This window comes from Entelurus aequoreus, linkage group LG05 (genome assembly GCF_033978785.1).
Source record: "Entelurus aequoreus isolate RoL-2023_Sb linkage group LG05, RoL_Eaeq_v1.1, whole genome shotgun sequence".
Taxonomy (NCBI): domain Eukaryota; kingdom Metazoa; phylum Chordata; class Actinopteri; order Syngnathiformes; family Syngnathidae; genus Entelurus; species Entelurus aequoreus.
In genome coordinates, this window is record NC_084735.1 from 37,496,887 (window position 1) to 37,519,077 (window position 22,191).

Here is a 22,191-nt window from a genome sequence, read left to right on the forward strand (position 1 = left end):
CGCATGGGCTGGGTCCTTGGAAAGATGCAGCCCCCACACTGAGATACAGCTAATGTGTGAGGCTCACATCTCAGTATTAAATTGTGTATTTATGACTGAAATAATGTGCCAAGATCATATTTAATATCGTGCAAGGAACTTGTTTACAACATACAATAAGTCTCTACTCTTCACCTGAGAGAGGTTAAAATGTTTTGGTGTTCTTGAATTAGCAACAAAGAGTGAGAAAATGTATGTGTGTGAACAATGGTGTCCATTAACTGAGGTAGTTAGTTATTACCCTTTTTTCCCAGAAAAGTGATGCGACTAATCACTGTCCCTGTTCAAGTGGACGACACACCCGATTAATTGAGACACTGTGTCTAATAGAGTAGGGGTCACTATTTGCGGAAATATGACGAGTTATCAAATAGGGCTTTTGAGTAAATACTGTCACTTCACTGGATTCTCAACATATCCACAGACGACAGTGGGCATCTAGCTGAAATACTTACGCTGAAATGCTCTAAAGTGAGTGCAAAGAGTGTCTTGTAACTTGTCACTGAACAAAAAAGGTTTATATTTCTCCCAAATACACATTAAATTAAATAACAATTGCGGTTTTGGCTGAATAAGACGATGGATGTTCATGGTTGCTACCCAGACCTGTCTCGTACACATGTGCACGGCCCAAAGTGTGTGCAAATACACAAAAGCAAAAAACAACAACATTGTCCAACAATTTGCAGTCCTACTGTTGTTGCAATAGGCTATGCATTCAGTGTTTCCCATAAACTGCCAAGATACCTGTGGCGGCGGGGGCGTGGCTATGGGCGTGGTTATCGTGACATCATCAAGTAATTTGCATAATTTACTACAATGATTTGATTTTCTCTAAAAAGGCTCAAAAAATGTATACTTACTAATTAATAATAACAGTTTTGTTTTAAACGTCCATCCATCCATCCATTTTACAATATAATTACAACACTTTATATACATATTTATATACAAATTTGAACAATAAGTTATTCACTGAAATATATTTATTAATTGTGGTTCTTACAAAAAATATATCTTATAAAATATAAAAGCTAAAATGTCTCAAAGCTCTGCCCCTTTAATTAGTGCATACTAAATAATTTAACTTTAGCCTACTACTACAACCATATTATTTACCAGCAACATAAAGTGAAACAAAGGCAGAGGTGTCCTGCCACAGTCAGTAACAAACAGTGTTGGGTTAGGTACTGAAAACCAGTAACTAGTTATAGTCACTAGTTACTTCAATTTAAAAGTAACTCAGTTACTAACTCAGTTTCTTACACCAAAAAGTAATGCGTTACTTTGAAAAGTAACTATTTAGTTACTTATTTTTTTCTTCTTTTTTTTTAAAGCTCCCATTAATGCCCTTTAGCCTTCATTTCAGTACTGTTATTGCACTGCAGAATAATACAATGTGTTGATCAACTTGACATGCATTTGCATCACTGAACTCTGCTAAGCAATGTGGTCTACATACAACACACAAAGACAAATATATGTTACAAAGGTCAATTTGTTTCTGGCCAGAACAAATTGACAAAACTATTTTAAATAGCTGCAACATAACATACATAAGTAACAAACAGCATAATAACAACATAGCTGTAAACCAAATAAGTACTTTAACTTTATTTTTACATACACAAAGCCTAACCAGGCATTTTTTCCTCAAAGAATTCTGACACAAAATCAGGTCTGAAGCTCAGAACACTCTACACATTTCCCCAGTTTTAGTTTAGAGATAAGGAAAGATTGGCCTGGCCCACTAGGATCCCTCTTTATGTTTGTGAACTTTATAGTCTATACATTTAGAGTGATGTGATAGTCAAACACTCTAGAAGTCTAGGATGAAAGAGTATATAAGAGAATTGACAGCAACGTTCCCTCTAAGGTGCGCGCCTGTGCAATTGCGCACTGCTCAATCGTCCTCTGCGCACGGCAAATCTATGCCACGCACAAAATCAAATAAAAAAATAAGCGCATAACAATTTTCAACACGACACGGACACGACAGAGAAAACAGTTTTCGTCATCATTGTTCAAATATTGTAACGTCTGTCGAGATGCTTTGAGGACATGAATTCCATCCGTCACTTTACTGAGCAAAACTCTTTATTGTCGGCCATAAACACATCACCAAAACATTAGTAAAAAAAATGATATCTAGCAAAAGTGGTCATTTTCTGCAGTACAAACCAGACCAAAAGCAACTTTGTTAGATCAACAGCAGCCGCTCGCTCTTTCTCACTTGCGCCAACACATGCACATATGGCACTTAGCCAGTGATGCGTTTACAGCCACACAAAAAGTCGGACAACTCCAACACCACACATAAAGTGTCATTCCAGGTCGTTACACTATGATTTACCAATCAAATGTGTGCTTATTCTAGTGTCATTTATTAGGAATCTTAATTTATAAATATTAATCATGAAATGCTATTAGTATATTAAATAAATACTCATAAAAATATATTTTTTACAAACAGGAAGTTGCAGGAATGTACACATGATCCCCTGCTTACATCTCATTGTGCAACATGTGAATGTTTTAATGGGAACTAAATGCAATGTCTGAAAGGGGTACAAATTATTTCCAAAGCAGGACCTCCACCCAGACAAACAATACAAGTACACAGTTCATGAAAAACAATATTTGTTGTTATTGTCATTGTAAGTGGGCATAAACACTTATGTTAGAAAAGGAAATGACTGCTGTCATTTGATTATAATAATAAGAGAATGTTGTCTGTCTATCTGTGTTGGCCCTGCGATGAGGTGGGGACTTGTCCAGGGTGTACACCGCCTTCCGCCCGAATGCAGCTGAGATAGGCTCCAGCGACCCCGAAAGGGACAAGCGGTATAAAATGGATGGATGGCTGGAGATGTAAGTTGTTATTTAGTCAGGTTTGGGACAGGTGTGCTGCTGGTGTAGCCACAGTGTGCACGTCTGATGTTGCTCACATGGCCTCCACTCAATGCTCAGGGAGTTTTTGCGTTTGCTCACACACATGAACAATTAGAGGGAACATTGATTGACAGAGTGTGTACCTTCAGTGCTGAATGATGAACAGAGGCAGAGTTAATCCTTAAGTGGTGGAGGGAAAGTGGCATCGGAGTCTCTGTCTCTCTTTACTAGCTGCGTCGAAGCATGTTGCTTATGTAGCTTGTTGCAGCACTCAGCAGATTTGAATTGCTGTTTTGGGCAGTAGATGGGATCTTTGATCCAAAGCACAATTTACATTTAACTAAAATGTTATTTTCTTTGTGCTCGACAAAAGAATAGTAGTGAAAATATCTCCAACAAACTCGACTGCAGCTCCGCCATGATCAGACACGCCCCCCTCCTCTCTCTCCCCCCACACTCAGACACACACACAGAGCGCACATCTCTCTTCTCCGGTTTGTGACACAAGAAGAATCAGAACTACGACACTAACACACTTTATACTACATTAAAAGTAATGTAAAATAACGCAGTAACGCATCATGTAGTAACGGTAACTGAGTTACTGAAAAATAAAAAATAACGCGTTAGATTACTAGTTACCGCCGAAACTAACGGCGTTACAGTAACGCGTTACTTAGTAACGCGTTAGTCCCAACACTGGTAACAAATAAACAGAAAACAGTAGTGGTGGTAGATAGACACAGAGCTTAATCAAACATCTGATCCACTGAACAAAGAGCTCCAAAAATCTTGAACTTTAGACTGCCATCAGTTTTACTCCCTACACTTAACCATGTGTTTCCTACTGCCTGCAGACTTTGCACCCTTTGTTATATACACATGTTGTGTTTCTAATATAAATATATTTAATAAAGTCAAATACAAATAAGGCAACAAGAGAAGTATCCTACACTTCTCTTTTGTAAAGTAAATCTGAACAGCCGATATGGGCATCTACATCAACTATATGATTTGCCTGAGAAGCTGGAGAGGACAAAAAAAAAAAAAATTGTTTTAATTTTTTTTAATTATTTTTTTATTTTTTTAATTTGTGGCGGACGTAATTATTTCGTGGCGGGCCGCCACAAATAAATGAATGTGTGGGAAACCCTGTGATAGCTAACATTAACAGCTAAACTTTGCCAAATTCCTATCATGAGCTGACAACAAACATAACTAATGTGCGTGGGTGTGTTTACCTAGCCCTAAACACAAGGCCACCAATGTGATTAAGCTATCATTTGTTTAATTACTTACAGTATTTCATTCAAATGTATTATAAAAAGGTTGCACACACGTGTCTTCATGAGGCAGTGTGTAGTAAAAGGGAAGCCTTTCAAGCGTTAACCATCCCGCAATTCTAATAAACAATAATTCAGATTGCAAAAGCAGAAAATGGCTGACTTATCCACCTGTCTCGTAGCACGCTAATACAAGCCAGCTAAGGATTGCTCCAGTACACAGGGCCAAGGTCAGAGTTGCTGTTAAGAGTTTGTGCTGACCAAAAGCATTTACATGTAATTGTCTTGGACACCTCAAAGAAAGCCCAACATGTATTTGATCAGTTACATGTATGACAACAGAACAACTCTAGTAATAAAAGGCATATCCCAGAGAAGCATTTGCTTTTTTTTTTCTAGAATCCATTAGACTCTCTCAATGCATGCATTAATGTGTTGTTGGTATCTCATAACATAAAAAGGCTTTGAAAAGAGATCTTGAGAGGTGTAGTCAAAGACCATGTCCTCTTGTGTGCTGCTCAGCCCTCTATCCTGGCTGGATCGCTGTCCTCATTACTGTCAGTCAGCATCAGGTTTAGCAGTGCCAGGCTCCTGCACAGCCCCGTGTCCTCTCTGCCCTGCTAGCACTTGCCTGCCTGACTGCTGCCATTGGTAAGCATTGTAAGAACCCCCTCAATCCCCTGGAAAACCTAATTACTCTCTACCAGCAACCAAGGAGACCAGAGCAAAAAGGAGGTAGCGGAAAGAGGAATCACACAAATGTGCACTCCACTTTCAAGAGACCTAGCAATTATTCACACAAGAAACAGTAACTGGTGTTTGCATTCATACATGGTTTATCCCTCTGTGGAAGCATAAACGCTGGCAAAGAAATAACACAAAACATTTTTGAAAACACAAAAAAAGAACATGTATGAATCAAGTGCTTTGACTAACCGTTAACTGGGTCACTCTGTTGGTGATTGTGTTTGACCACCAAACAAACAGTCATTCATTGGTCTGCGCTTTGGCCCCTTTTTCATCTGGAGCAGTTCCACTGTGGCAACTGAAAGCTAAAGAGCTGACAGGTCAGGGAGTTAAACCCATCACTTCCATACAGTGGCCAAAACCACAAGGCGGAAAACTCTCCAAAACAGTCAAATAGCATACACAACGACATCAAGTAACTCTTGCACAAGTTTTTTCTCTCAAGTGAAGACATGTTTTTTTTATTTGTTTACTCTGGACAATGTTGCACTGTACTCCAATGTCTCCACTTTCCTGCAGAAGTAAATTTACCTTATGTCCTTAGTCTCCCCTTGAATAAAATGTGTCTTTAGAAGTAAATACCCTTTTTTTACTCCAGCGTTCATTAGCATGTCTCGCTCCAACTGATACTTGAAAATATGGTGTAGTTGTTGCAGTTTCCTAGAGTACTATTTCAAATGTGCCGTATGTTAACTTGCTCAAAATTACACTTTTTTAAACCAAAATTACAAAATAATACCAATAATGGCTAGACAGGTTTAATGGAACAAATTGAACAAATACATGTTTATACAGTGGTATCTCAACATACAAGCTCAATTGCTTCTATGACCAGGCTGGAAACTCAAAATATTTGTATCTACAACCAACCTCGCCCATTGAAATGTGCTTGCCACAAACAAAACAACCCCATTAACCTCACATAGTAATGGTGTCTGCAAAAACATACTATTTCACTGTATGTATTTTAGCAAAGTACAACATACTAGGGTTGCACAAATAATTACATTATAATCACAATCAAGATTTTGGCAGTTAAATGAGGGTGATCGCTGCATATTAAATCAAGCACACTCACAACAATTTAGTCAGTCAACAACCAGGGGCCGACCGAAAGATAGTAGATTCATCTGAGAGTAAGTGAGAACAGAGGGTGACAGAAGATCAACTGGTCGCCTGTTGCTCCTGAAAATATTAATACAAATAAATGCACAATTACATCGATGCCCCGTAAATGACCTCGACATTCTCGAGACACCCACCCTCTCGTTCCAAAAAACCCAGAAATGCTTCCGCGTCGAATAGCCAAAACACGCCACATTGTGTTGCACGGCAAAACTGTGTAGGTGTGTACATCCAAACAAATCATCGAGTTGCACCGACAAGTTAAGCATCAACAACACATACTTTCTTCCCTCAAATGCCATCGTTTGCCCGCGACGTGAAGCTAACAATCCAAATAGAGCTCACAGAGCAGGCCGCCTGCCTCGCACGCAAAGCCCCGACGACCGGCTACAAGAAGCCAGGTGCCCAAAATACAGACTACTCTAACATCAACCGTACACCAACGGACCCTATATCCAGCCATCTCTCAAACACACACCAAAATAACGAAAGTAATAATATTTTATTTGGCCAAAGACATATTTCATATACTGTGGGCAGTAGTGTTCCTTGTAGTTTGTACCTTCTGTGCCTAATGTGATTTTTTTCACCTGTTTGCACTTTATGATCACACTCTGCAAAGGCATATTTATTTTTCGTTAGGCCTTTGTCTTTTGTAAATTGTATTTTATTACTGATGAGGGTTTTTTTTAAGTTAAATTTTGAAAAGAAAGTATACTGTTTGTAAAAAAATAGTAAGTGCAATAAAAATAGGTTTTCCATAACAGTAAATAATCGTGATTAATAATCATGAATTCAATATTGATAAAAAATCATTCTGATTATTATTTTGGCCATAATCGTGCAGCCATACAACATACAAAAACATATGTTTTCCTCCTCATGGCTTTGTTCTCATGATATGATATTTTTCTAATACAATTATGACTTATTTCGTTCTACTTCTCTCTGATGTTGCAGCAAAGGAGTAAGCATTCTGTTTTGCCTCAAATGCTTTGAGACGTGATTAATCAACAATTAAACCCACATAATTTTAATCAAGAAAACTGCTCATTATGACCATGTCCTAGTTAGTACATTTTATTGAATTACTGTAAATATGTTTTTTTTGTGTGCAGAAGATTGGATATAAAAAGGCAACAAGTTGTATTTTCCCTTTATGTCAAGTCATATCGCATGTAAAAAAGTAAAGTCACCTCAGTCAAGCCAATATATTTTTGCTCCTGAAATGTCTTCTTCTTCACTGTCATATGTAAAAGGTCTACAATGCTCTAATAATGTTCTGATTCAACTTACCCTGGCCATTTGTCTGTTTCAAGGCTAGCGGTTCAACAATATGTACGGGCTACATCAGAGTGGTATTGAAGCCACACCTTTGACCTAATAACTGGTTTTCCATGAAAGTCTCACTCATACTTGCATCCTTCGTCTCACAGAGTTTATGGACAATAGGTGTGCATCTGTTTGTGAGCGGGGCATGACAATGAATATTTTCTATGAACCAGCTTGTGTCTGGCATGTCTTTCCTTGCTATGGACTGCCTCTTGGTTACAATGGAGTATGTAAAACCCATTTCAAATCCCATTTATCCTGAGGAATAAAACCAATGTCTTTCCTTTGGGACATCTTGGTTATTTGCAGCTACAGCAAAAGTGCTGTGCCATATACGCTGAAATGCCATGTCAAGTTTGTAAAAAAAAAATTTGCCGTGAGAGAATATGCACTGCAAGATTGCCCTGAAATATGAAGGCTCCAATAAGAAAATATCCCTCTTCATTGGACAAATATCTGGGTGGGCTCATTGTCAAGCTGAACAAAAGATATTGATATAGCACTCTGGTCCTTGTTGAGGACTTTTATCCTTGATTATTTTTCAGACTCGTGCAGCTGTGGAGAGTTGGAACAGCAAACTGGTGCTTTTAATAAACCCCAAAACACATTTAAAGGGTCTGGCAGTCACAGAAGTTTAATTTACCCAGCAGTGAGCTATGTCATTCAAAACGAGGATCATTTTGAGATGGGGAATATCATATTGTTAAAGCTAGAACAAATAACTGAGCAAAGTGTAAGATGGGGTTTATAAGATTGTGTAATACTAAAATAAGTTCCAAAGTCTGCCATAGTGAGGCATTGAGAGATTAAGACAGACAGGAATATTATACTGCAGAATATACAATAAATGTGAAGCAGAAACCCATGGGATACATTTCTTCCTCACAGCATCATTATTACAATGTATTAAAATGTAATATGTGCATCCTTTGAGCCACAATACACTGGAGAGGCTTTTCTGCATGTTAGATCATAAAGCAAACAGTCCCAGAAAATGACGTGCAAACCACAGGCAAGTGGATTGACTGAGGAGACCAGTCAATTTGCCCGTCATAGAAAATGTGTGCAAGATAGAGAGGAAATGAAATAGGCAAATGGATAAAAAAGGAGCTGTGTGTGAAATGAAAAAGGAGAACTAAGACATAGCTGCCAGCAATAGAGCAGCCTTGACAGCCTGCCGTTAAAAAGGAAGCCGCAGTCACAGGTGTCAGCCTGGAGTGAAATATAGGACAGTGCTTTGACATTATATCCTTGAATTACCTCAATCAATGTACAAGCATGCTTAGTCTTTCTCTTAGCTGACGTTAAAAACATGCAGCTAAAGTTCCAGGAGAAAAACGGCCTCATACACAAAGAACAATACATGTATGTGAGTGTTGTCACAGCTGTCTCTGTTCAGGTCAAATTCATTTGTGCACAGTCTCCTTTCTGCATGCCAAAATCTCCCAGAAACACAGCAACAACCAGAACAGGAGAGCCTTCCAGGCAAATCCCTTAGTGAGGTGCGAGGGAAAAGGTTACGCCCCTTGCTCTCTAAAAAAGATGCTGCTTCGTCCTTTAATTTCCATAACAAGCCATCACAACCCATCTCCCACTGAAGCGGCCGCAGTCCCACTGGCAATTAAAATCATGCTGTGATCTGCCATGATTGTGTAGCGCTGTACTGTGGGAAACAAAAGAGGCGACAGCAGCAGTAATGACACCTACCGTCGAACGGTAAATCTCCAGCAATGTTTGCAGAAGACGTTGCTTTGATTTCTACAGGAAAAACAGAGCGGGCCTTGTCACAAATGTCCCGATGATACTTGCGAGGAAATATCAAGCAAGGCAAAGCGGAAAGAAAAAGCCTCTGAATTTAAATGTTTCAACGGGAAACTGGGGGGGTACTTTTGCATTAAACTTTTTGGCTCTAAAACTGCCAAAAAGACATATTTTTGGACATGGCTTTATCTTAACCATAATTGTTGATTTTTTTTTCCAGAACCCCAAAATGCACTATCGTATACTAAGAAGGAAAGCAAGATTGCACATAAACATACTAACCTATTTCCACAAAACATTGAAGGGTATATGCTATAGATCAGGGGTGCCTAAAGTGGGGCCTGAGGGCCAAATTCGGCCCGTTGAGTCGTTTGATTTGGCCCGCCAAACAGTGGCTTTGCAAATTTAAGACATATTCATACTGACCTTTTAAGCTTACTTGGCAGTAGGGGTGTCCCGATCCGATATTGATTTAACATATTGGTCCAATTTTAGCATAAAAAAACAAGCATCAAATCGACTTGCATCTAAACTTTCCAATATTAGTTTTACCACACGCAGCATGTTTACTTGTGCAAAGCGGGACAGCCAGTTAACATTTAAATGTCCTCCAATAGGTTGTATTCCGTCACGTGACCAGAGTGCGAACTATCTGAGTACGCTAGTGCCCTAGATCAGTGTTTTTCAACCTTTTCTGAGCCGAGGCACATTTTTTCCCCATTGAAAAAATTCTGAGGCACGCCACCAGCAGAAAACATTAAAGAATTAAAATAAGCAGCCAATATTGACAATAAAAAGTCGTTCTCGCAATTGTTTGATATGAATTCAAACCATAACCAAGCATGCATCACTATAGCTCTTGTCTCAAAGTAGGTGTACTCTCACGACCTGTCACATCACGCCGTGACTTATCCTGAGTTTTTTGGTGTTTTCCTGTGTGTAGTGTTTGAGTTCTTGTCTTACGCTCCTATTTTGTTGTTGATTGTACTTTGTGGACGCCGTCTGCTCCACACGCTGTAAGTCTTTACTGTCCTCCAGCATTCTGTTTTTGTTTACTTTGCAGCCAGTTCAGTTTTAGTTTTGCATAGCCTTCCCTAAGCTTCAATGCCTTTTCTTAGCGGCACTCGCCTTTAAGCATTAGACACCTTTTTACCTGCAAACCATTGTCGTCGTTCCCGACATCTACAAAGCAATTAGCTACCTGCTGCCTCCTACTAGTATGGAAGAGTATTACACGGTTACTCTGCCGAGCTCTAGACAGTAATCAACAACGGCACATTTACGGATTATAACTACTGGTTTGCAAAAAATATTTTTAACCCAATAAGGTGAAATTACAAAATCTCCCACGGCACACCAGACAACATCTCACGGCACACTAGTGTGCCGCGGCACAGTGGTTGAAAAACACTGCCCTAGATCTTACCATGAAAAGCAGTTACAAACAAAAAATGCAAACTATGCAATGGAACCCATCCCAATACGTTAGCAAAAAAAAAAACAGATTTGTCGAGTGGTATCAAGGGTTATCTGTCGTTTGTCTGTGTTCCCAGACATGTCGAACTACCTGGTGCGCCAGACGCCATTCTATACGACAAAACAGATGAAAACTTGGAAAAGCATTGAGGTCTACAACTTCTTTGTGTGCGGCTGCGTCAAGGAAATTGGTATCAAGATTCTCCCAGATCAATATGCATCGTTTTTGCTTGTGTACATTTGTATTTCATGATTTAACTCCGCGTCTCCAGCCATGTTTGTTGACTTTTTGTTGCACACGCCGTTTACGAGTAGGAGTGTTTTACCCGTCTTCATCAAAGTATAACTATAGATCTCAACATTAAGTATGTGTTGAAAGCTTCATTTAGGATTGCTGGCTTTGGTAACTCTTTTAGGTTTTGCTTACTTTTGCTTTCTTTTATTGAGAATCGCCGAGAGGGTGGTTTACAAAACACTCGTAGCAAAATAGGTTTTAAGAAGTCCGGAAAAAAAAAATACAAATAGTATCAAAATAATGCTTAAATGGGAAATACTAAACGTTAAAAGTACATCAAACAAACCTTTAACGAAGTGATCACTGCAAGCTTGTGTGTTCTTCGACTCAATCTACTCACGTAGACTGGAGTGTGTTCCCCTTTTCTTGTCGTTTTTTGGAACATTTTGCACTCTTTCGTCGTTCTTGGCTCTCGAGGGTCTCTAAAGAAACTTTCATAATTTTCGCAATTTGAACAATTCCAACACCCTAGAGTAAAACAAAGCAAACAGAGGGCATATTTCTTCGTAAAAGGCAAAATGCCACCCAGGATGCTATGGCCTAAGATGCTCGCTGGCCCGCCACTTCGAGTCTTATATATTTAATGAGCTGGACATGACATCAAATGAATACAACCTATAAGCTCACAAGGTTGTTTTTTCTTCTTTTTCAGTCAAGTCATTTACAAAAGGTAAACTTTAGGCTACTAACAGCTACTCAACAGCTAAACACACAATAGCACACCAGCTAACCTGGTGTGCTATTGTGTGTTGGCACTTGGGGCGGTATAGCTCGGTTGGTAGAGTGGCCGTGCCAGCAACTTGAGGGTTCCAGGTTCGATCCCCGCTTCCGCCATCCTAGTCACTGCCGTTGTGTCCTTGGGCAAGACACTTTACCCACCTGCTCCCAGTGCCACCTACACTGGTTTAAATGTAACGTAGCTATTGGGTTTCACTATGTAAAAGCGCTTTGAGTCACTAGAGAAAAGCGCTATATAAATATAATTCACTTCACTTCACACTAAACATACATATAATGTGTTGTTAATTGAGCAACATTGCAGTCCAAAACAGAACATTTGTCAATATAAACAAACATCAATTGAATATAGTTCAATGTTACTAAAACATACAGTTTCCTAAGCAAATGTGAAATAGAAAGTATCCAGTAACAAGCGTGCCCGCATCATTCAACTTACTGTGTCATGACCTTAACTTAATTAAGAAAAAGGGACAAGCGGTAGAAAATGGATGGACAATTATTTAATTAAAAACAATTACCACTCCACTTCAATTTAACGACAGATTAGGTCCATTCCAGACGGTTAATAGTAAATCATTTAAAGTTTTTTATACCTACCAACATTCTTTGTTTGACTAATTTCACTTGATCAAACCTTTTTTAATATTCCCCTCCACAAAATAATAAAAGTATGTATGACTCCTGCTGATAATGTATTCGAATCAATATCAGTATCATATCGGAAGTGAAAAAGTTTGGGTCACGCTAACCATCATTGATGGCATGTTCGCATGGCTTACTAGTTGGCTAACTAATTGCCATCTATCATTGTTAGTGATACTAAATATAGAAACCTTTTGGCAATTTGTGTTTCACGCTTAAAATTGTTGTGTTTGGTGCGCGGACCATTGGCACATTTTTACTTTGGCCTTTGGAGGCAAAAAGTGTGGGCACCCCTGCTATAGATGAAGAGGAGTATGTTTTTGTTTTGTTTTATTATTAGTTTATTTTTCCAGAAAAATAACAGTCATGAATTTTAATGCAAGAGCTTCTGTAGGAAGATGCATAACTGAACCACTGTATTGTGTGATCAAAATTAAGATAGGTAGAATTCAGTGTTCTACCGAGTGCTGTTGTAGATGTATTTAACCAATAAAAATATATAATTAATTGGGACAAGTCTAATCATCCTTTCCATATTGGAATAAATGCATTTGTGTTTGGGCTTAAATGGGGTTCTATTATGCAAAAACAACTTGTGTTACCTGTTGGCACTTGTTTTTGTGAATTTGGGATACCCTTAAGTCCTGAAAATTTGAATCCAAACTTGGCGGCTGGTATTAATGAAACACTTTTGCCTCTTTCTAAATGAGCCGTTAGGAATTTGAGACCACTGTTACGTCAGCGTATCTCCATACATAGAAGTTACGTGAAGAGCTTTGCAGGAGTCCGACATTTTTATTTAGTTGTAGTCCCATGTTGTAGTCAATAAGTTCCTCATTTACACAAATGACATTTATTGTAAAAAGTAGTGTAAAGTTCTAACTTTCGCCTGGAAGAAGGCTTTGCCACGTAAATAAGTCTGCCCACAAAACGACGCATTGTGAAGAGACAGCTGTTTGAAGATAGTCTGTAAAACAAAATCTATGCAAAATTTGTACCAAAGCAACATTACATGTAGAATTACATGTAGAACACAAGGACGTGTTTAAATATAAAAAAACTGAATCATAATATGACCCCTTTAAAGACGGATAAATCTAGGGACAAGCGGTAGAAAATGGATGGATGAATGGAAATCTTTAAATTGTGGCTTTTACAGGCAGCAAACAGTATAAGAAAGAGGAAGAAACTAGCTGCCCACTCTGCTGGGAAACATTTAAAAAATGCAGTGCACCCTGCAGAGCATCAGGGAACTCACAGAATCATGTGACTGTGACAACCATCATAATGATGAGATGAGATGCACCAGGCTTCAGCTTAACAGGTGATTAATTAATCCATCGTAGTGTACATTTGGCTCACATTCATTACTCAGGGGTGCGAGAGGGACGTGGCTTTATCAGAAAACAAGAAAACCCTCAAGTTGTTGTCACCAACTACTTGCCGCATCGAGAAACCAATTTCCTGAACATGTCAAACAATTAGCCGGTACAACACAAATGAAATAATATACAATGAAGATTTAATGTTGTAATAGCTGTAATCCTAACCATATTCCTAAAAACGCCAGTACTATTTGTGCCTACCACAAGGATAATTTACATTATTAATGCACGTAAAAAGGATGATAGTGCTGACTCTTAAAGTAAAAAAATAAAGCACTTCAGGTTATTTCCATCTGCAATAAAAATAAAGCCTCGCTTAAACCCAGTCAAGTTGCACTTTACAAATAAACATTATATCACATCACTTAATAATCCCTTCATACACATCTGTCAATCAATCTCAAAAGCAACGTCATCCTTGAATATCTGCATTGATACCATTGACCTGCCCCGCACGCACATCTGCTATTTCCTTATTCAAGATAAACTTGAGTCCTGTGACAGGTTTCTTTGTAATGTGGACGACGGGCTGCATTTCTTTAGCACTTTACTATGATTGATTGATTGATTGAAACTTTTATTAGTAGATTGCACAGTACAGTACATATTCCGTACAATTGACCACTAAATGGTAACACCCGAATAAGTTTTTCAACTTGTTTAAGTTGGGGTCCACGTAAATCAATTCATGGTAAATGATGTGGTGATGTGCAGAATACTGGCTTGTCTCCCTCTGTTTTTGACCATTACCAATATTCAGATGCGTTGATGCTCACAAATAAGCGAGATTAGTGTAATCAAACATATACATTAGTTGCCAATGAAGATGTGACGCAAAAGCTTGTGTACGTGCTTGGTGACTTATTTGTCACTTAAGACTATATTCTTAACCCTTTGATTCAGGTATGACAATGCCCATAAAACCTTTCCTTCATTTTAAGTTAGGTAGTTGCATGGTTGTCCAGTATCTCAATCTTTTAATAATTGCTGTCTAAATGCTCGTTGGAGTGGAAGCGTACATATTTTTTGCCACAGGGAGTAACACAGTCTGATACAAGTTGTTTTCCCTTTTTCGTGTGATCCTGTTATCCCGGTGCAAACACCTTCACTTGTTTACAGCCAAATGTCCTCTGTGTTCACCTTCACTTCCTGTCTGTTTCCAGCATTAGTCTACGTGCCGTACATAATGCAGAGTTTTACCGTACTGGAGCATTCGGCAGTTAAGAGGTCATTGTCAGGGTTACTGATGAGGTCATTGTTAGCCCTGAGAACATTAGAGCTGATTGGTGCCGTCACAATTTTGATTCCAAAGCCCGTGTCTCGTTCATGCACCTGCCAAGCTGAGCTCTTTTAAACTCGAACGGGGTCAACTCGGAAGCTGCATGTGAGCAGCCAAGCAGGCAAGCAGGGAGTGGGGAGATGTTGGGCGATTGAAGGAAAATGCGAATCAGACAGCAATTCCTACATTGGAAGCTAGAATGTATTTGAAAACAGGAAATACCACACAAATACACAATGTTAATCTGTCTTAAGAAATGCATTATATTTCTGTGCCACATCTAAAGGGATGTTAATGAGTCTGGCTTAGTGGAGAACAAGTGACAAACTTACCACTGATCTCCCATTAAATCATCATGTTCTCTGGCTTTGCGAGTCAACGCTGATGACTACACATGAAACTCTTTCATAAAGCGACTTTCTAATGCACAGGGAAGAAGAAAATGTCTTTTGAGTTTTTCTAACTGTTTTTTTTTACGAGTCAAAAGCCCTGCTTGTAAAGCAGAAAAGTGCTGCACTACAATCTAGTGTGCTACAGCCTTCACGTTAAATGCTTAGGGGGGTGGTGTGAGAGGGCATGTCAACAAAGCCCTTGACTGTGCTGCGGCACCATCTGCACACGTTGCATATTTAATTGTCAATAGAGCTGCTCAAGACCAGCAAGCAAGCAAAGAAAACGCCTATGCAAAAGATATTGTGCATCATGAAAAACAGCCCCAGCATGATTGGAGTTTTGTTTCCATGCTAATTGTGACAACGTCTACATGCAGGCTCCCAATTAAAGATATTCCTAAACCATTTATGTCAATATGTCCCTTTTGACTCTGAATATTAAAGAAAAAACACTTCCAGAAAATGTAATCCATCGATTTCTTGCAGCACAAAGCCATTCCTTATAAAAACAAGTTTTACATGGATATGCTCCCCTAAAGCTGAAGACAAAAGACAGGACATTGTCATTGACATTGATTTCTAATTTTCTTCCACACCAAAGTCAAATGATAACTGCACGAATTTGTCTTCTAATGCAAATAAATCAATTTGCAACAACAGTTTCATGACTAAGCACTAGAATGAGGGGTAGCATGAAAACAGGAAGGATAGAAAAGAAATATGTTTAAATGTGCAGAGAAGAAACAAGGTGAGAACAATGTAGCCAGACAAGGTATTTCTCTAAAGCAAACAGACAACCCCTGCCCCTTTGAATCTGCGGTGTGGCCACAGAAAATTAGGTATGGTGGTGACATGAGACATAATCATTTTCTCCAAGCAGGCCTGGTGACCAATTTATTCTTACCTTAGGCTGGGCGCGACGTGGAAAGGCAACCTTAGGATCAATCTAAAGAAGAGGAGAAAAAAAGGCGATTTTGAGATATTTTCAAAACATTAAAATTAATATTTCTTCACTCTAATCCTACAAAAATCCCCACAGTGCAATCAGTCACATGGGCGTCCTCTGTCACCAAAGAATAAATATTGGCATTTTACAGCAACAAATTAATTATTCAGCAGATTCAAATGTGACTTTTTATTAACACTGATAACTTACCAAAACCTTTTACGGTTTACAAATGCTGCATAATCAGGTGGTTGTAAAACATGCAATCTTCTCTTAAGATGATGATGTGTTTTCCTAAACTAAAGCTGTATTCAAAAACAGTCAGTGCAATCTCAGAAAAAGAAAACATTTTTTTTACAGACACCGCAGCATGACTATTGAATCTGAAATCATTCCTTCTGTCGTCCAAAGTATGCTTATTTAAATTAAACAAGGGTCGGATAATTAATCAAATACTGAGATAAGTTTGTTTATTTTATATTTGTAGAAGAATGATGCTTGATGATTGCTGAACACTACAACCATAAGTCATGTGTCTATCCTCCATCTGACTCAATGTTATTTGATCAGTCAAAGACTTGGTTCATGATCCATATCAGTGGTTCTCAAATGGGGGTACACGTACCCCTGGGGGTACTTGAAGGTACACTACCGTTCAAAAGTTTGGGGTCACCCAAACAATTTTGTGGAATAGCCTTCATTTCTAAGAACAAGAATAGACTGTCGAGTTTCAGATGAAAGTTATCTTTTTCTGGCCATTTTGAGCGTTTAATTGACCCCACAAATGTGATGCTCCAGAAACTCAATCTGCTCAAAGGAAGGTCAGTTTTGTAGCTTCTGTAACAAGCTAAACTGTTTACAGATGTGAGCAAACACATTGTACCATTAGAACACTGGAGTGATAGTTGCTGGAAATGGGCCTCTATACACCTATGTAGATATTGCACCAAAAACCAGACATTTGCAGCTAGAATAGTCATTTACCACATTAGCGATGTATAGAGTGTACTTCTTTAAAGTTAAGACTAGTTTAAAGTTATCTTCATTGAAAAATAAGGACATTTTAATGTGACCCCAAACTTTTGAACGGTAGAGTATGCCAAGGGGTACGTGAGATTTTTTTTAAATGTCTGTCAAAAAGAACTGTGAAAAGAAATGCAACAATGCAATATTCGGTGTTGACAGCTAGATTTTTTGTGGACATGTTCCATAAATATTGATGTTAAAGATTTCTTTTTTGTGAAGAAATGTTTCGAATTAAGTTCATGAATCCAGATGGATCTCTATTACAATCCCCAAAGAGGGCACTTTAAGTTGATGATTACTTCTACATGTAGAATCTTTATTTATAATTGAATCACTTGTTTATTTTTTAACAAGGTTTTAGTTATTTTTATATCTTTTTTTCCAAATAGTTCAAGAAAGACCACAACAAATGAGCAATATTTTGCACTGTTATACAATTTAATAAATCAGAAAATGATGACATAGTGCTGTATTTTGCTTCTTTATCTCTTTTTTTCAACCAAAAATGCTTTGCTCTGATTAGGGGGTACTTGAATTAAAAAAATGTTCACAGGGGGTACATCACTGAAAAAAGGTTGAGAACCACTGATCCATATGACCAGGTCATTTGTAAAACATTGTTTATTACACTACGCACTGACTCATCCATGTTAGAACATAAACCCTAATGAGAAATAAGCAATCATGTCAATTGACTTTTGGGTGATGAGATACATTTCTACTTACTGAATCCCTGATGTGATAACCTCGCTCATTGCATTTTAAGTTTCAGGAATGAGTCTGTGTTATGACTAGGCAGTGAGCACAAAACAAACCCACATGTTATGCTAAACTTTACATCTTGAGTGCTGTATTTTATTCAGACGATTTGCTGGCCATGTTCCGTCTCCTCATTACGTTCCATGGCAAAGCTCTATGACACATTCAAGATCCATTCATTTGACTGGGCAACAAACCATCAGAAACAGCATATTCATTACTGCTGATCAGTGTCGAACAATGTCCAGGCCACAATTAATGCCGCCTTTGCCAGCAGATATAAAAATTAAATGTTGAAATACTGTACTGTACAAATAAATAAATGATGACTTTGGCATTGGGACAAGCCACACCAGCCACCATTTGACTAGCCATAGTCATTATGGTGGAGACTCGCTGTTCCTCTGACCAGGATTAAACTGATTGAATATGACAGGGAGAAAATGAACATCCTAGGCTGGTGACGCCTCCAAATAATAAGCAGGATGGATCAGATGAGCGCGTTCCTCCGTCTCATGCTTGTTATGTTATTAGGTTAATTTCCCCCATTAATTTCCCTGGTATGAAGGTATGTCATATTTGGAGGAGTGGGGGGTGTCTTATCAACCTTGTACTTGCAATTAACCACACAATGTCATCATAAATGCATACTGAAGAATGTAAGGATCTTTCCCATTTATATGTATATGATCTTTACTTTTCCATTTTCATTGTCATGTTTATGTTTGTACTGCATATTATATGGAACTATTTGCAATTACGGGAGTCAATTCTGGGCGTTCATAAAAGTTATTCCTTTGTCGCAGATGGATGCTATTTACAAAACGCATACCTTGCTGGGGAAAAGAGTAGAAATGAAGTGAAGGAGAAAAACATCTGCACAGCTCAATTAAGCCAATGAGGCTGACTACGTTTTAATGTGTTTGAAGGGAAACCATGATGCGCTTTGTCATCGCCATCATTTCTGCCCGTCTCAGTTATTACGGTTATCTGTGTAAATCAGGTCAAAATGAGAAATGAATTCAATAACACCAGAGTATGGCAACCTTGCTTGTAATGAATTTCATTTAAAGATTTGTTTTAGTACTTAGCCTCTGGCTTAACCAATTGAAACTCAATTACTTTGCGCACCTTGTTTGAGCAAAGACAACACCTCATGCTTGGAATACCAAATTCCAGTGGTTTCTAACCTACTTTGAGGTCATCAGGCACATATTACTTACTATTTTGTCATTTGACAGCATCTTCTCTGTTTTTTGACAAAACCATTGGGATGTTCACCTTCTTTTTTAATTTGCATACAATTAGGAGAAAAAAATGCTAAAGAGCACAGATGATACTACAGGTCTTCCGTTAGATCCATGCAGACAAATTGGGCAAGAAGAACGTACAAACCAATTCTTTGGAGAACTACTGCAGCAGCCCCTTTTTAGGTCACAACTCATGATAAATGACTCTTTTGAGAAGATGAGGTGTAGCGATTGTTTCCTGTGTTTTTACATACTCATGCATATGTGATTTGGTGGTTCAAAACTGTCAGTCCCCTTAAGGCCATTGAGCTAAAATGTGCACTGCCCCTTTGCACGGGGTAACCACTGAGCCACAAATTAGCTTGTCTCCGTTTCACCTGGAACAATTTCTACTAAATTAACATATTAATAGTAAATAAAATAAATAAAAAGACAGGATACACATTTCACCTCTGTCAAAAGAGTTAACCATCTCCTTTGTCAACTTTGCATATGGATTATAAAATTTTTAAGGGAAAATATGGACACTAAAATATGTCGACATACAATATTCAGGTGTGTGGTTGAAGAAGCACAGAGGGGGCAAATTGACTTTAATATCTTCTAAAACATACCGTATTTTCCGCACTATAAGGCGCACCGGATTATAAGGCGCACCGTCAATGAATGGCATATTTTAAAACCTTGTTCATATATAAGGCGCACCGCATTATAAGGCGCATAGAATAGACGCTACAGTAGAAGCTGGGGTTACGTTATGCATCCATTAGATCATGGGTGTGAAACTCTGGCCCGTCTAATTTCATTTGGCCCTTGAGGCAATATCAAATTAACATTAGAGCTGGCTCGCCAGTATTATACAGCGCCGGTGCCGCTGTAACACCGCATTCAACGCTAATACTCATACTTGCCAACCCTCCCGATTTTCCCGGGAGACTCACGAATTTCAGTGCCCCTCCCGAAAATCTCCCGGGGCAACCATTCTCCCAAATTTCTCCTGTTTTCCACCCGGACAACAATATTGGGAGCGTGCCTTAAAGGCACTGCCTTTAGCGTCCTCTGCAACCTGTCGTCACATCCGCTTTTACTCCAGCATGCCGGCCCAGTCACATAATATATGCGGCGTTGACACACACACAAGTGAATGTAAGGCATAATTGATCAAAGGCCATACAGGTAATACTGAGGGTGACCGTATAAATAACTTTAACACTGTTACAAATATGCGCCACACTGTGAACTCACACCAAACAAGAATGACAAACACATTTCGGGAGAACATCCGCACCGTAACACAACATAAACATAACAGAACAAATACCCAGAACCCCTTGCAGCACTAACTCTTTCGGGACGCTACAATATACACCCCCCGCTACCACCAAATGTTGATATTTACCTCAGAAGGCTGCAAATAGAAAAGAGGCATTAAATGTTTTATTAAAATTTTATTTAATACATCATTGATGTTTTTTCGTTTGTTTTTTGAAAGTTGATTTTGCACTATTAAGTTATATAAGTGTTGCTTGTTCCATATTCAGTGTTAAAGCAAATCAGTGTAGCAAACTGAGCAATAATTAACGTTTTATTCATGCACTTTCTCTTGCTACTTCAAGGCTTGAATGTTTGATTCATTCATTATTGTTATTCTATTTTCAAATGTATTATTAGCCTGTGGAAAAAGTGTATTTTGATATTTACCTCAGAAGGCTGCAAATGGAAAATAGGCATTCAATTTTTATTTAAATTGTATTTGATATGCCATTGATATTTTTCAATTATTATTAATATTATTATTATTTGAAACTCGATTTTGCATGTCACTATAAAGTTATATAAGCCTTGCTTGTTCAATATTCCATGCAAAACTTGTTTGGGTCCCTATTGAAAGGTTAATTTGTTCAACCTTGGCCCGCGGCTTTGTTCAGTTTTAAATTTTGGCCCACTCTGTATTTGAGTTTGACACCCCTGCATTAGATGGAGCTGCGCTAAAGGGAATGTCAACTAAACAGTCAGATAGGTCAGTCAAACTTTATTAATAGATTACAAACCAGCGTTCTGACAACTCTGTTAACTCCCAAAATGAATAAACAGCTTTTTTTTTATTATTTTCCCAGAGGTAAAGTCAGTGACGTAGTGTTTTGTTTATCTTTTAACAACAGCAAGGTATAACATGTAGTGCAACATTTATATCACATAGTGGAGGGGAACTTTTCCCTGATTCAATAAACACGTAAAAAACAGTGATACTGTTACGGTAAATCAAACGTTAGTGCAATCACAATATAGTAACACTCGAAATAGTGCAGAGCAATAACGATATATCAATAACTCAACGTTGCTCAAACGTTAATGTCACACAACACAACAAAAATAAACATGTGAAGCTCACTTTATGAAGTTATTCCTCATCCACGAATCCCTCGAATTCTTCTTCTTTAGTGTCCGAATTAAACAGTTGGGCGGATACGGCATCAGATTTACTTTACAAAAGAGAAGTGTAGGATACTTCTCTTGTTACCTTATTTGTATTTGACTTTATTAAATATATTTATATTAGAAACACAGCATGTGTATATAACAAAGGGTGCAAAGTCTGCAGGCAGTAGGAAACACATGGTTAAGTGTAGGGAGTAAAACTGATGGCAGTCTAAAGTTCAAGATTTTTGGAGCACTTTGTTCAGTGGATCAGATGTTTGATGAAGCTCTGTGTCTATCTACCACCACTACTGTTTTCTGTTTATTTGTTACTGACTGTGGCAGGACACCTCTGCCTCTGTTTCACTTTATGTTGCTGGTAAATAATATGGTTGTAGTAGTA

The 22,191-nt window shown here is 38.3% G+C and overlaps 1 protein-coding gene across 7 annotated transcripts in view; it reads right to left on the bottom strand.

Annotated features, from left to right (window-relative positions):
* Positions 1–22,191, bottom strand: part of msi2b (musashi RNA-binding protein 2b) — a 699,967-nt gene that overhangs the window by 624,207 nt on the left and 53,569 nt on the right. For all 7 annotated transcript variants that reach the window (XM_062048056.1, XM_062048052.1, XM_062048055.1 and 4 more), the window contains one exon: positions 16,294–16,335. In XM_062048056.1, the coding sequence (XP_061904040.1) occupies positions 16,294–16,335 (42 nt within the window). The remainder of the gene's footprint in view (positions 1–16,293; positions 16,336–22,191) is intronic.